At 53.9% G+C, this 12,956-nt stretch overlaps 5 protein-coding genes across 5 annotated transcripts; 3 read left to right on the plus strand and 2 right to left on the minus strand.

The window, feature by feature from the left end:
• Positions 1-336: 336 nt before the first annotated feature.
• On the plus strand, positions 337-1,338 carry MYCGRDRAFT_96575 (uncharacterized protein; the record flags this gene model as incomplete). Its single annotated transcript, XM_003848278.1, has 3 exons — positions 337-821; positions 1,052-1,138; positions 1,260-1,338. The coding sequence occupies 3 exons, from the start codon at positions 337-339 to the stop codon at positions 1,336-1,338; spliced, it is 651 nt and encodes a 216-aa protein (XP_003848326.1).
• Positions 1,339-1,895: 557 nt separating this feature from the next.
• MYCGRDRAFT_76782 (proteasome regulatory particle subunit) lies at positions 1,896-3,281 on the plus strand (the record flags this gene model as incomplete). The annotated part of the gene is made up of 1 exon (XM_003848279.1): positions 1,896-3,281. The coding sequence occupies one exon, from the start codon at positions 2,013-2,015 to the stop codon at positions 3,279-3,281; it is 1,269 nt and encodes a 422-aa protein (XP_003848327.1).
• A 1,180-nt stretch (positions 3,282-4,461) lies between these two features.
• Positions 4,462-7,592, minus strand: MYCGRDRAFT_111226 (uncharacterized protein; the record flags this gene model as incomplete). Its single annotated transcript, XM_003848607.1, has 2 exons — positions 4,462-4,562; positions 4,784-7,592. The coding sequence occupies 2 exons, from the start codon at positions 7,284-7,286 to the stop codon at positions 4,462-4,464; spliced, it is 2,604 nt and encodes an 867-aa protein (XP_003848655.1).
• A 560-nt stretch (positions 7,593-8,152) lies between these two features.
• On the plus strand, positions 8,153-9,441 carry MYCGRDRAFT_96578 (uncharacterized protein; the record flags this gene model as incomplete). The annotated part of the gene is made up of 5 exons (XM_003848280.1): positions 8,153-8,317; positions 8,371-8,392; positions 8,753-8,834; positions 8,907-8,968; positions 9,404-9,441. The coding sequence occupies 5 exons, from the start codon at positions 8,153-8,155 to the stop codon at positions 9,439-9,441; spliced, it is 369 nt and encodes a 122-aa protein (XP_003848328.1).
• A 605-nt stretch (positions 9,442-10,046) lies between these two features.
• MYCGRDRAFT_49965 (uncharacterized protein) lies at positions 10,047-10,304 on the minus strand (the record flags this gene model as incomplete). The annotated part of the gene is made up of 1 exon (XM_003848606.1): positions 10,047-10,304. A coding segment is annotated over one exon (258 nt), but the record flags the coding sequence as incomplete, so codon positions are not given.
• Between the last annotated feature and the right edge of the window lie 2,652 nt (positions 10,305-12,956).

Raw genomic sequence — 12,956 nt, forward strand, 5'->3', positions numbered from 1 at the left:
TGATTACCTCCTCATTAACCGTGCTGCTCGCGACACAATAGCCTCAGATGCTAGGGACAAAGTGTTTGGAATAATGGGATTGATGCCTGGATTAGGTCTATCGCCAGATTACACCCTTCCCATGCAAGATGTATACATCGAGGCGACCCGTCGCTTCATACAGACCCACAAAACCCTGGAGATTCTTACTGGCGCCTGTTCCGGCGATCCTCTTCTACCATCGTGGGTCCCTGACTACCGCGTTCCATGCAGCGGCACACACTGGGGTTTATACAATGCTTCGACTCCTCATCTTGGAGCGCATGCCGCCTTCGATATTCCCGGGGTGTTGACATCATGGGGTCTGGAATCGTGGGCATCGACAAATCTCGAGCTCACGAAGATGGTGCTTTGATCAAGAAGCATGTATTGCAGCGTCAAAATCTCTACTACCAACGAGCATTTCCATCGTCGTCAGCCCCGAGGGATACGACTGGAACAGACTTCGACTTCTGGAGAATCGCTTGTCCAGATTTGCAATGGATGACGCTCCGACATGGTGATAAAGCCATCGTCGCACTTTCACGAGCTTTTGAACACATCCGTCTGGAGCAGACCGAACTTGCCCGCCAAGACGCCATGCAAACCATAAGCAATTCCTTGCGCGATTTTGACTTCTTTGTCACCGACATGGGCAACGCTGGTTCTGTACATCGAGGCCTCGCGGACATCGGAGACAGTATTCTCATTCTCGCCGGTGCACCATCCCCTTTCTGTGCACGACGAGTTCCGACGAGCTCTCAGAAGCAATTTGCCTTGAAGTCGGTATGCCTCGTGGATAGGTCCGTCTCATTCGAGACCATGAATTCTGCATGTTCTATCATGCATCGCGGTGCGGTATACGAGCGAGCAGGCATGTCGATGTCGGACCTAGAAAGTCCGCGTGATCCAGAAGAAACAAGAAAGAGAGCTCAGGTCGCGGTCGAGCAGATGATTTGGGACGAATTCGAGATTGTCTGAAATTCATAGGTGAGGTCAGATTGATCCTGCGCCCACAGAAACTCTCTTACAGTCAACGCAGTCTGACTTGGTCTGCAACCGAGAAACACCATGGCGCTATCACGTATACGCCGGCAGCTGTCTCCTCCAGCATCGAGCTGTAGGTTTCACTTCTCCGCAGTTCCGTCTAGCGAACATTCCCGGGTCAAGTTCTCGAGTACACTCTCGCAACGCCCCGCCCATACTCCATCCTCTGCTCCACACAAAACATTTCCTTGCAGGCGACTAATCTGCGTTGAGGCGATTCGTGAGCTCATACAAAATCTGCCTTATCTCGTGGCCATACCCGAGCCTGCTTAGACGAGCCTCTTGGATCCCTTGGTTCGAGGCTCCGTATGCTGACGAATACAGCGCTCTTTGCGGAAAATTGGTCATTAGGTGAAAGCAATGGTGTGGAAGAGTTGCTCGAGGCGGAGACAATAGCCCAGATCGCCGCATCAGGTACGGTGGAGCTGTGTACGATCGAACGGATTTGTTAGACGACGCGCTCACGATCCTGGCAGCATCGACATTTTCTTGGAGCGGAACGAGTTGGGCCGGCGATAAGCATGATGAATTGGGAATCCTGTCCGACTGCAGCAATACCCTCGAATGAAGAATCTCTGTTGGTTCGGCGTGAAAGAGTTTTGTCGGGAAGTGGTGAGCATGAGTTGCAGAGCTACTTGAGACTCATTTACCCGTTGTGCTGCGTGGCATGCTCCAGTTGTCATTGAGAATGGTCTGCTCTGTGTAGGAGCATTTCATTTGCATGTGAAGATACGCGCGAGTCATGCGTCACGTGAAGCGTCGCTGTCTCGACTTAGCTTGCCCAAGAAGCGTCACCTTCAACCTCTCCGTTCTAGACGTGTCGCCATCATCAAACATCACACAAACAGCTCTCACATCATCCACGTTCGACATTCTCGACAGAACAATCTCATACAATCCGCTCCCAGACGACCGCTGATACCAAGTGATAAGAAAGGCACGCCACGATGGCTTCCGCCGACGTGATCAACCCGGCCAACACACCAGCGCCGCATCTCCAACGACAAATCCCAAACTCCGCCATCACCAACATCGACACCGTTGAAGGTCTTGCAGACTCCGACGACCAATACGCCACATACAAGAAGTTACAGCGACAACTGGAGTACATCAAGCTACAGGAGGAGTACATCAAAGATGAGCAGCGAAGCTTGAAGCGAGAGTTGGTGCGCGCACAGGAGGAGATCAAGCGGATACAAAGTGTGCCGCTGGTCATCGGGCAGTTCATGGAGGCTATCGATCAGAACACTGGGATTGTGCAGTCATCGACAGGAAGCAACTATGTTGTGCGGATTCTATCCACCCTCGACCGTGAGCTGTTGAAGCCCAGCTCGAGTGTGGCGCTTCACAGACATTCCAACAGCTTGGTCGATATCCTCCCACCGGAGGCGGACAGCAGTATCGCTATGTTGGGCGCGGACGAGAAGCCAGATGTTACATACGCAGATGTTGGTGGACTGGACATGCAAAAGCAGGAGATTAGAGAAGCAGTTGAGCTGCCGCTCACACAATTCGACCTTTACAAGCAGATCGGTATCGACCCTCCTCGCGGCGTGCTCCTGTACGGACCACCCGGATGCGGAAAGACGATGTTGGTCAAGGCCGTGGCGAATAGCACAACCGCGTCCTTCATCCGCGTTGTCGGCTCCGAGTTCGTGCAGAAGTATCTCGGAGAGGGACCTCGCATGGTTCGCGATGTCTTCCGAATGGCCCGCGAGAATAGCCCTGCAATCATCTTCATCGACGAGATTGATGCCATCGCGACCAAGCGTTTCGATGCGCAGACCGGTGCCGATAGAGAGGTTCAGCGTATTCTCCTGGAGCTGCTGAACCAGATGGATGGTTTCGACCAGACTTCCAACGTCAAGGTCATCATGGCGACCAATCGCGCCGACACCCTCGATCCCGCTCTCCTCCGACCCGGACGTCTGGACCGAAAGATCGAGTTCCCCAACCTTCGCGATCGCCGCGAGAGACGATTGATCTTCTCCACTATCGCTTCGAAGATGAGCCTGTCGCCTGAGGTTGACATGGACTCGCTCATTGTGCGCAACGACCCACTGTCAGGAGCCGTAATCGCGGCTATCATGCAAGAGGCGGGACTGAGAGCTGTGCGCAAGAACAGATACAACATCATCCAGCAGGATCTTGAGGATGCATACACGAGCCAGGTCAAGGGTGCCAGCGAGGCGGACAAGTTCGACTTCTACAAGTGAGCATGCTGTCATGTAGCTGCGAGACGGGACTGGCGACTGGCGAGTGGCCTTGAGCATGAGCGGATGTGCGCATCACTCACTGCTTGCGAGGTATGCAAGATGGAAGAACCAGAATAGAGAATGGCACAGCTGCAGCGCCATAATTGTGCGTTGGACGCAGTAGGCTTCCAACTCGCCTGTATCACAATCATGCATGTATCATACCAAGCCATATCTTCAACATCCATCACAGATAAGATCTTCATCAACCACTTTTCACCTCACTTCATCGTTGACAATAATCGTGGCAACCTCTCACCACATCGGCTACCTTCGGTTCTCCAGCAAAAGAGGCCACCAATCTACTCAAACTCAGAAAGCCGCGCAAGGTGGAGCAACGCTCCCGATGTCTCAAACCTTTCCACGTGCACGTCTTCGCGGACAGAAACTCACATCTCCGCCCCCAATAGATTCGAACTTATAGATGACGTGGTCGGAGCGATCGCACGGCACGTTTTAGGAAGTGTATAAACGAGAAAATAGAGTGGTGGAGAAATGGTTGTACGGATCGGTCGTTAATCGATCCGGATGGTTTAGCTTTGGGATGGACGTAGAAGGAACCGAGCTGATGAAATTGTGAAAGTACCTTGCTGTGCAAGGAGAGGTCGGGTTGAAGCCTTGCGACACCTTTCGGAGGACTCCGTTGAAGGAGCAGTGATCTTCACTCCCGTCTTCATCAACGTGGTCGAGGCAGGGATAATTAGCACTCCACATCACGGCGACTCCGAAACTTTGCCACGGGACTGAGATGCCGGGAGGATCTGGCGCACGGATTGCAGGATTCGGAGCAAGGAGCATTTGAGATGGGTGGCTGCCGATGCACTGACGATGCGGCGGGAATAAGGACGACGACCAACGGATGTCGCTCTCAAGCAGGGAAAAGAGCGACGCTGTGCACAGTGGTTTGGGTTGAAGTCGCGCGGGCGGCTTCCTTGATAGTGTTTGAGCGAAGGAATATCGCGTGGCTCAGGGCTTGGGAGCGAAGATCTGTAGATCACTGCACGATGCTGCTGATCGCAGAGATGTGCGTTTTAGGAAAGTGGTTACGAAGTTACGATGCGTGGGGAGTCGAGGTCAGATCAGCGATGTGATATCTGCGTGAGGCGATGGTTTACGTTGATATTGGGAGCTGCTTGCTTGCTTACTCGCAGACACGCGTGGTGATGGACGGGACGATCTTGCTGCTGGTGAGAGAGTAGTTGCTGGTGAGCTTCGGAACCGAGCGATCGACAATAGCCATCCCTGGACAAGGAAGCAGTGTACGAGGGGAAGAGCGATATACTGTAGTCGCAATAGAGACTGTCGGAACGGCGAGGACTGAGCAACGACGAGCGATATTGCCAAGTGCTAGGATCATGTGTCAAAAGATGAATCGACTCATCCTCTGACCTCAACAATCTCCCCAACGAAACCCTCCAACCCAGCAAGCCCCTTCTCCTTGCCAGAACTGCTTCCAAACAAACCCGGCCCACCACCTGGCATGACCAGTACCCGATCACCCACCACGACGAACTCTTTCGACGACTCGAACGCTAGCGTGACGAGCAAGTCGCTCGATGGGGTCTCCATGCCCTCCTTGACGAAGTCGTCCAAAATGAAAGCCTCCTCACCGTTGGACTGCCTCCGCCCTCCATCGTCAACGGAAGGAGCATCGGGCTCTCTCGCTGAAACAACGCGCGCGCTAGCCCGCACGCTGGAGATGTAGACCACAACGTGGGAACCCACCGCGAGAGATGCTAGATCTTCGCGGCGGAATTTTGCAGTGAACGTTCGAGTAGCCAGGGGTTGCACGGTTGTCAGGACCATGCCTTTCCGTATCCGTGCAAGTGATTGTGGTGAGCTAGAGTCTGCATCTTCGTCAAAAGCGATCGCTATAGTGCCGACTTGGTCTGTCTGTAGAGAGTGAACTGGCAATCGCAAGTTCCTCGCGCTGACGACTTTAACACGACGCCACTCCTGGTTCGAGTGGTGGAAGTATGCTGGGAGGAGGTGTGAACCACGAAATGCTCCTGGAAATGATCTTGAGGTCGGAAGATGCGTGCCATTTCGGCGAAATCGACGCTCGTCCGAGTCTTCGGAGTCGTCGTTGCTGTCCAGGTTGGAAAAGGGTCCGATGACGGCCGCGTCACCAACTGAAACGGTACCGACACGCAGGCGACCGGAGATGATGACGCCGGCGACTTCGGCTGGTTTGGTGTAGACGTCTTCCACGTCAAATACAACAAGTGAGCTTGCCGGAGCGCCTCTGGACAAAGCGTCGGGGATAGGAAGCTCGTGGAGCAGGGCATGAAGATTCGCTATACCGGTGCCATCGAGCGCACTGGTCAGGACAATCGGCACCGTTTGTCTGGCGTCGTTGAGTAATGGCACCACGGCGTTGAAGGCTGAGTCCAAGAGAGCAGTCTTGACGAATCGAAGGTCTTTACCCTCAGTGACTGCACCCGACTTGTTTGGCAGAATCGCAGGCTTCTTGCCCGCTGCTTTCAAAGCATCGAGAACTTTTGTCAAGGACGATCGCAGTCCGCTTCGAGATGCGAGATCAAGCTTGGTGATGACGATCACGAGAGGAAGATCAAGTCGCAGGCAGAGATCCAATTGTGCGCCTGTGAGATCCATGTCGTGTACCGTTGTGCCGCTGAACTGTTGTGACCCGTTGGGACTTCCGTTCATCCTCGTTGTGTCTTCAGTGTCATCGGCCGGGATGCAAAGCAATGTCCAATGAGGCGCCCATCCTATGAGTCCTCTCAGTGTAGTGCGTCGATATCGCGGATGACCTGCGGAGTCTGAGATGAAGACCATGCGGTTCCCAGCGGATGCAGCGTGAATGTCAATCCAAGAGGCGACATTCTCGGTAGCGAAATTGACGACCTCCAGATCGCCGTCCTCGGCGTCTTGGAAGCCAAGAAGTTCTTGAGTTACAGAGCTGGTGACACCAGACGTGATCTCATGTCGATGCTTCAACATGCTCAGCCTGCTCTTTCCTCTGCCATTGTCAAGTGTCGACGTCACCAGAGTCCCGAGCAGAGTTGATTTCCCGCACATGGTCGGTCCGGTCAAAGTGATCCGCAGCTGCTCAGTGACAGGTGGCGCCAGATCTGCCGAACTTGGAAGTGCAGTCAGGACTCCAGCGTCAGTGTCTACAGTATTAGAGCTGCTGGTGTGCAAGAAAGGCTTGATAAGCGCTTCCGCAACCAGCAGTTTCCCAGACCGCCGCATCTTGCGCTCCTTCTTGCTGATCACCGTATCTTCCAGCCACTCGCACTCACCAACAGTCTCGCTTCGCAAAACCTCGACAGTACAGCCCAGGCATGCGGCCATTGCTCGGAGATTGTTCAGACTCTCCGACATCTCGTCTTCGGCCAGGCCGACCAAAGTGCCATCATCTGAGACTCCAATCTCGTACAGTGCGCCTTGGCTTTCTTCCAAGCCATGTAGCAACTTTGCTGGCTGCTGTGGCGCGAGTAATTCAGGCAATGCTTCCGGGAGTGATGGCAGAATGGTATTCGTAGCCGAAGAAGTATGATGTGGCGAAGACTGTTGCAATCGCCACAGCAGTTGTGTGGTGAGCTGTTGCAGACGATGTTGTCTCGTTTGCTGAGTCAAGGTTGAAGACGCAGGATGTACAGTCAACGGGACTTCTTGCAAGTTCTGATTTGACTGGTACCCATCGAACATGGAATGCTTCGAGCCGGAGATGTGGTTGCCAGTGCTTGTGGACCTGAATTTGCGTCGTGGTCGGAGCAGAAGATGCAGCTTATACTCCACCGGACCTTCTTGTGGCTCTGCCTGAAGTCGAGTGACTCGTTTCCCGCTCTGTGCGCTTTCGCGCAAGGATAATGCTGCTATGCCGAGGTCACTGGCATCATCCCCGCTGATGGCTTTTGAAGAGATCTCGTCTTCGGCAGCCTGAAGCCATGGCGAAGCGACTCTCGGCGTGTCGGGCTCGTACGTGAATATGGAAGCCATGTTGGACTCTCCAGATTCTGGAAAGATGTTACAAACTTAAGCAGATAAATCTGGTCTGGATCTTGGATGAATCGGCTGGAAAGATCGATCTCTACGATCGTGTTAAATCGGCCGCTATATTGCACTCGAAGACTGCCGATATGACTTGGTTGTTTTTCTCCGTGTTTGATACGGTAACGAGCGAGTATTTGTGTGCGAGTGATGTATCCTGAACATTTGAGCAACAGTGGGCAACATCGTGACGTTGGTGGGAGGGAGGCCTGGTATGTGGTGGTGGAGTTTGATTTTGGGAAGCGCGTGCGATCAGCTTGGAGCAGTCATGATGCTCTGTAGTGACTGCTTCTTGTCGATACCGCTCCTGCCGTCTTTGGCCACCTATTGATGACCTGAAGTCCAGGGCCAAGAAGTGGTTCACGTGACTCACCAGGTCTCGATGTCAAGAAGTCGAGACACCCAGCCACCACAACTTCTGACAAGTCCAAGATCACAGTTGGCTTTCTCGCTACACATTTTCCCTCCACGACACGGCGCTATTTCGAGCTTCACCGGTCCGCATCGGCGTGGCCTGCCGGACAGGTCGTACCGTTCCACTCTTGTCATTTCGCAGAGCATGCCGCAATGGATCGAGACTGCGAACTGCTTTGTCCTGTTGCAAGTTCGTGGATCAGGCAAGCGTGAAGTATTTCACAGCGATCGACCGGAATATATCGCCAGACCAGCGCTGCGGTCGACGCCACGCACGAAGATGTACATTGACAATCGACACATGTCGCAGAGTCATCGAAGTGGCAGGACAGGAGCCAGCACAGTCAAGGCACGCATGTTGCATATCGCACCCACAACCGTCACGGAACGAAGGAGCCGAAATGGCGTTTTCCAAAGCACTCCAAGTCCCTCGCGGCACGCATGAGACTTCACCAACTCGACGGGTGGCTTTCCTCCAACACCTCATCAACGAGCGATCGCCCAAAACAAGCAATAGCACGACCAAAGGGACTCTTCAAGATCACCACCCACGAAGAATCGCGCGCGTGCGCGAAATCCTGCCAGAACTCAGTAACTAAAAATTGCACAATCATCCAAGGCCAAGAGCGTCCGGTCGAAATGTAAGTTTCGTGGAGAGGGAGAGCCAAACAGAGATCCCGTCTTCACCGTTTGGCCCCTTCGCGTATGCTACCGGCAAAGGCAAGAATTTCTGTAGATCGCGGCGTGCACCGCACCTCTCCAAGGCGCGCGGCTGTGCCGGACGTGGCTGCACTGCGTGGAGAGTCAAAGCTACAGAGTGGAAAAGCGAGAAGACCTCAACCTTGATATCGCATCACGATAGCAAAGTGCTGGCTATCAAGGTCTTCCACAATCGGAGTCAGTCGTGCATTGTGGCTGTTTTCCGCCATTTGCTGTTCATCCCGGCGCGAAGTGCGAGACGCCGAGCAAACAAGGAAGATAGCCTACCTACCCATGCGCAGGGCGTTTGGCGCGTTGCATGTGCATGATGAGAAAAGCCTCGGGCATATCGGGATACCGGTGGGTGCGCGCGCTTAGGTACTTGTGAGTTGTTGGGTTTCGAAGTCTTGCCCCGTCTGTTGGTTTGCGCGGAACCAACACCTTTCCCTCTCACAGGCCGGCGTTTGACTGGCCAACCGAAAGCCGAGCCATTCTTGGTTCAAACAAAAAGGAGAAGTGTAAGTTACCTCCCACACATCTTCCACACCTCGCGGCGTGGCAACTCCATCCCCCGCTGTCAATCCAACAACTCCCAAAACTCCCCATGCGCGAAACTCGCAAAAGTGGAGAGAGCGCCATCCTTCCCGCTTCAAAATCCAATTGGCTCGGTGACGCCGATAGCCCTTTCCACGTGAACGCTCACTCCACCATCGCCCTATAGGCAAAAGATCGACACGCCTTCTACCACACACACAACCTTTTTCTCGGCCTAAAAAGTCTAACACAAGTGCGAAACAGTCGCGTACCCTAACTCTTTGAAGCGGTTGTAAGCGATCGCTCGCGTGTGACGGACGGATTAGGAAAGAGGTGTACGAATTCTTGTGCGGGTCGAAAGTCAGATTCTTAAAGGCCAAGCTAAAACAACAACAACCTCTGGAACAAACGTGATGCAGATCTCAAGGCGTATACCGCGGGACCGGTCAAATGTTAATTTAAATTCTTGATGAATGTGGCTTGCGGTCTGGCAAACTGCACGATTTCAAAGGTCCATGCAAGAGGTTGCTATTTTCGGGGGCTTTCAGGCTGCCGGATGGGCGGGCTTGTCATGAGGACACAGGTCGCTGATATGCGGCCGGATTGATCGATGTGCTTGCTTGCTTGCTTTATCGGAGATACGGGACTTTTGAGTCACCGGCGTTTAAAAGCTCGCCGGAGGGGGTGGTATGTCCGGTTTGTTGTTCGATTGATTCGTGCATTGTTGTGGAGGTGACGAGTCGTCGGCGCGGTGGTGGTGGTATTGGTGACGAGTGGTTTGTTGACATGTTAGATGTGAAGGCAGAGCAGAGCAGAGCACGTGGGAAGTTGTGTTGTAGTCACAAAAAAGTCTTGCCTTTTCTTCGTTCAATCCAACGAGTGGAGAAATGACAGTATTCCTGCCATAGCTTGCTAAAAACAACAACAAAAAGGTATTGCCCAAATGGCCCATCTACCCATATTCATTCCTGGAGGTGGAAACGGACCTCAATCCATCATAATGTCTCTCGCTCTCACGCTGTATCGCGGAATCTGTCGCTCATAATTTGCCTCCTGTCCCCCTCAATTCGCGTCGCTCTCCCTCCTTTGCTTCGTGCACTTGTCGTGCTTCAAATGGCCGTGCATCGCCGTCGTCCGCGTGAACTCCGCGTTACATTTCGGACAGTAGGATTTATTCGCTGTGCCGGACTTTTCTCTCTGATGGCGGAGGAGATTGCTGAAGGTCGAGAATTGTCGTCCGTTGCAGCCGTGTTCCCAACATTGTGGTTTGGGGCGTTGGTTCAAGACGCGTACGGATGGGTCGTTGGGGTTATTGGAGGAGATGGAGCCGGATTTGGAGCTGTCGGGTGTTTCGCTTGTGTTGCTGCCGATGAAGGGTGGAGGTGGATAGCGGTGTGAGGTGGAGTAGAGTTGCGTCGCGGAGGGAGCTGCTGTGGTGTAGTTTTGTTGGTTGTATAGGTTCGTGTTCTCGTAAAGGGATGGTGATCTGGTCGACGTTAGAGACGTAAGTCGCAATTGTGATGGAAGGAGAGGTGACGAACCTGGTAGTGTACTGTGGTGATATTTGCGCGCCGGGAGAGCTCAAGTGAGGTGATGGTAGTGGGCTTTGGGCAAGGCCACTGATCGATGGGATCGTCTGAGTCGGTGGCATTGAGTAGTTGGAGGTGGTCTGTCCATCGTACGGACTGCTGATCCGACGGTATTGATCGTATGCGGAGACACCACTGGAGACGGGCAATCCGGAATGTCGCCGAGGTTCAGGTCCGCGACTTTGATATAGCGATGGATTGGACGATGTCGTCTGCTGTGCGTATGCAGAAGATCCAGCGCTGGTGGTTGGTTGTGAGACTCGCATAGGAGGAATGTAGTTTTGATCCATGGCATAGGCTGGAGAATGGTCAGTCAGGAGTGGTGCGACTGCATGAAGGATGGACATACTGCTAGCGTCCGAATCGTACGGCGAGTTGCCGTATTGTGACGGAAGCAAGTATCCTAGAGAGCTGCAATCGCGTGAGCTGGAGGATTACAAAGCAAAGGAGTTTGATGAAATCATACCTCATCTCTGCTGTTGGCTGCCTGAAGAAATCCGAAGGAGCGCACGTGGCAGGCTCTTCGTTTGCGTCAAACGACACGGTGGGCAGACCTGAATCGGATTGAGGAGGAGTCGGCGCGGTCCAAAGAGGATAGGGATCAACGGGCGGCGCGGTGGTGAAGCCAGTAAGTTGAGGTGAGTGTTGAGGAGTGATCCAACGAATGTCACCGTTGGACAGCGGGTTGGATCCGTTCAGGTCGGCGATGTGGTCGGCCTGATCGGTGGCTTGGTGATATAGACGGTCGGCCTGTAGGGACGAGATGGATCGAGGTCGATCGTTGTAGGAGCGTTTGTGTATGGCACCACGATGATCTGCCGTAGAGGAATGCGGCGAGGTCAAGTAGGATGAAGCTCTCGACCGAGGAGGATTGGTGTACTGGAGAGAAGATGGTGAGTCCATGTTCGCAGGAGGCGTCTGAGCAAGAGGAGTGGGCTGATGTGGAAGGGAAGTAGTAACCGAGAGGGAAGAGTTACATTTGAAGTAAACAATCGGGGGCCAACAGGTCGCAGGCCGGGGACGGAGGATGTATGATATAGACGCTTTCTTGTGATGAGTGACGAGGTTCGATCAAAGACAGAGCTAGTAAGTTAAAGGAGCAAGGGCACACGTTTCTGCTGATAGTCGGTCGACGGGCATAGCTGCGCCCTGCGCGCTGGGGCTGTAAGAAGCGTTATAAAGGTACAACCTGCGAACCAACAGCAGCTATCCCGGAGGGGCATAGCGGCGCAGCGCTTGGGTTCGACGAAGGATGCACGGTGGACGGCAGGCCCGGCAGGGCAAGGCACATTTTGGCCGCGTGTCGACGTCGTCTGTGAGTGGACGAGTCTCTTGCTCGCGCTCAGGGACTCTTCGGAATGCCGTGCCGCTCTCGTTGCTTAGCCTTTAGCTCTCCACTGGACAGGACAGACGAGGAAAACAGACTCGCGAGGCACCCGGCGCCGATTCCTACCGGATTGGATCCTCCCACAGTCAAGCTTTGCGCGGACTGTGCGCACCTGGCGACCACGCCGCAGCGGAGACCGGCCCAACGTGACGACCGTTTTCCAAGGGAGGTTGTGCCGCGTGTGGAGTCTAGCTGGGTAGGGGAGTCCACCACGATCGCTTGCCCTCCTGGTCTCGTCCGCGACTCCGCACGCACACTTCGTCCTCTGGACATACCGGACGGACCGGACGAACAATGGACGCGGACGTACATATCGATCGTAAGAAAGTGCGGTATCATTGATCGTCTGGGGGGCCTTGCTGGATGAGCGATCGCCCGCCGCGTGCGCCCGAGCATTGATTCGCCCACCTCGTCGCGTATGGCCGACCACTAAAACTTTGTTGGATCGTCGAAGCAAGTTCGGTGCCGAGCAGCAACCCTTGCGTGATGTCCGGTCAGCGCCACGACTATTGGCCATCGATGGGGCAACGGATTGATCAATCGATCTGAACCATAGAGTGAGATTCTCCTATCAACGTGCTTCACGCCTCGGAACGGAAAGTGGAGGATCAGATTAATGTCGCTGCCTGAAAGCTACTCTGCGTGCTACTGCACTCGATCAACGGCGTCTGTACCGAGATACCGTGACTTTGGGGCCAAACTTCGCAGTGACGTCCCGGACGAATGCTGCTTGCTCATCAGCCGTATTTCGTATCCCTCGCATGTCTCTTTCGAGGTTGGTAATCGTGTAATCGTGCTCATCAGTCGCCTACCAAAGTGGTATGCTGCATGCCTTGACCGACGGGGGGGGCTGTGAAGCGACGGACTAATCAAACCGTCTCCATCATCAATAGTGTCAATCACGCATTTTCCTTCACCGGTCGAAAGATCGTAGCCCTTATGAGAACTTCGGGTCCGAAGTTAGCACACTTTCGCACGAACATGGGTTGATAGCCC

Source organism: Zymoseptoria tritici, chromosome 11 (genome assembly GCF_000219625.1).
Source record: "Zymoseptoria tritici IPO323 chromosome 11, whole genome shotgun sequence".
In the NCBI taxonomy this organism is placed as follows: domain Eukaryota; kingdom Fungi; phylum Ascomycota; class Dothideomycetes; order Mycosphaerellales; family Mycosphaerellaceae; genus Zymoseptoria; species Zymoseptoria tritici.